This window comes from Austrofundulus limnaeus, unplaced genomic scaffold (assembly GCF_001266775.1).
Source record: "Austrofundulus limnaeus strain Quisiro unplaced genomic scaffold, Austrofundulus_limnaeus-1.0 Scaffold182, whole genome shotgun sequence".
Lineage (NCBI taxonomy): Eukaryota > Metazoa > Chordata > Actinopteri > Cyprinodontiformes > Rivulidae > Austrofundulus > Austrofundulus limnaeus.
The window spans coordinates 174,504-175,932 of record NW_013952584.1 but is presented as its reverse complement, the minus strand read 5'-3'; the positions used below and the strand labels follow the sequence as shown (position 1 = coordinate 175,932).

The window sequence follows — 1,429 nt, the reverse complement described above, 5'->3', positions numbered from 1 at the left end:
TTATTATTGTCATTAGTGATTATCTCAATTTCGGCTAAAAGACTTGACAAAATCCTACACACTGTACCTTTAAAGGAACATTCTATATGCAAACTTTAATAAACATTGTTTAAACAAAAAACAAACCAAAACAAAAACATTACTATGTAATGTGTACTCTGTAATATGTGGCTATTCTAGAATCCAGTTTTATTAATTTCTAAGAGTGATACCTACCTTGATGTGCTGAATCCCTCCCATATTCATCCAGGCCTGGGACTGATCTGGTTTAAGTTCAACTGCCAGTTTGTAGCTCTAATATCAGAGAAGCAGACGATAAACCAATGTTGACAGCTCAGAAACTGATTGCTTTGTTCTGTTACAATTGGTTATATTCTGACCTACCTAGTTTTAATTTGCAAGAATTCCACTTAACACAACTCTAAACTGGACATTAGACACATTTTAAAACACTGGGAATATGWCAGTGCTGTTACACAAATAAACTGATTTATCTTATTTATTGTAYCAAATCAATTTCAACAATCTGACATTTCATATTCCTAAAACCAGTGGTTATCACTGCTGACCAAAATGTTAGCTTCAATAAGATGCAACACAAACTACTTAGTTTTGCTACTGCTAATTCTAACCTGTTAATATGTGACACATGAACATCCACCATGTGTCAATAACAACAATGCGCTGCACTGGCACTTGGGGTTTTACTTTTTCCATGCCTTTCTCTCCCTCCCACACATCAWGCCTCAGACCCTTCACTCATGGTGCAGTTTTACAGACAATAACCAAAACTTCAACACTCATGCAAAGCCAAATATGAATGTGCAATGTGACAYTGTAAGTGAACTCAAATTAAGAGGTGTGTTTTCAGAGAAAAAKTTTGCTTCAGCAGAGCCTTGTGGTGCTAGAACTCTCTTAATCTGACAGCCAAGCATGAAATAATCAACAATTTTTAGCCATTGTAGGTCAATTTTCAGTCAACTCAGTAACAAGCTTGTCCATATTCATAAAACAGRCATGCAAATAATTGGCTTAAAAGATTATGAACCCATAGAGACCAWGTGTGAACAAGCAGTAACAAGAACAGCAAAAATCATATCCACTGACCATAAACACGCACTATTCTCTGAATATGATATGTTGCCATCAGGGAGGAGACCGGCTGCCACGGTGTAAGACCAACAGACTGAAACTGTCTTTTGTTCCAGCCTCAATCAGACTGGTGAACTCCAGTAACAATGGGCCTCATGCAAGAACCGTTCGTACGCACAGATTTGTTCTTAAGTTGTGCGTACGAGTGATTTAGGAGAATTTGTGGCATTCACCAATGTATTTGTATTCTACGATTTTTTTCAGATACGAACAAAATTCACGAGTGGTCCAGACCTGTCATATACACTCACCGGCCACTTTATTAGGTACACCTGTC

The 1,429-nt window shown here is 37.4% G+C and overlaps 1 protein-coding gene across 1 annotated transcript in view; it reads right to left on the bottom strand.

The window, feature by feature from the left end:
- tmtc1 (transmembrane O-mannosyltransferase targeting cadherins 1) overlaps nt 1-1,429 on the bottom strand; it is a gene marked incomplete in the record, with an annotated part of 71,980 nt that overhangs the window by 3,370 nt on the left and 67,181 nt on the right. Inside the window, 1 exon segment of the mRNA XM_014018069.1 lies at nt 217-294. Coding sequence (XP_013873523.1) covers nt 217-294 — 78 coding nt within the window.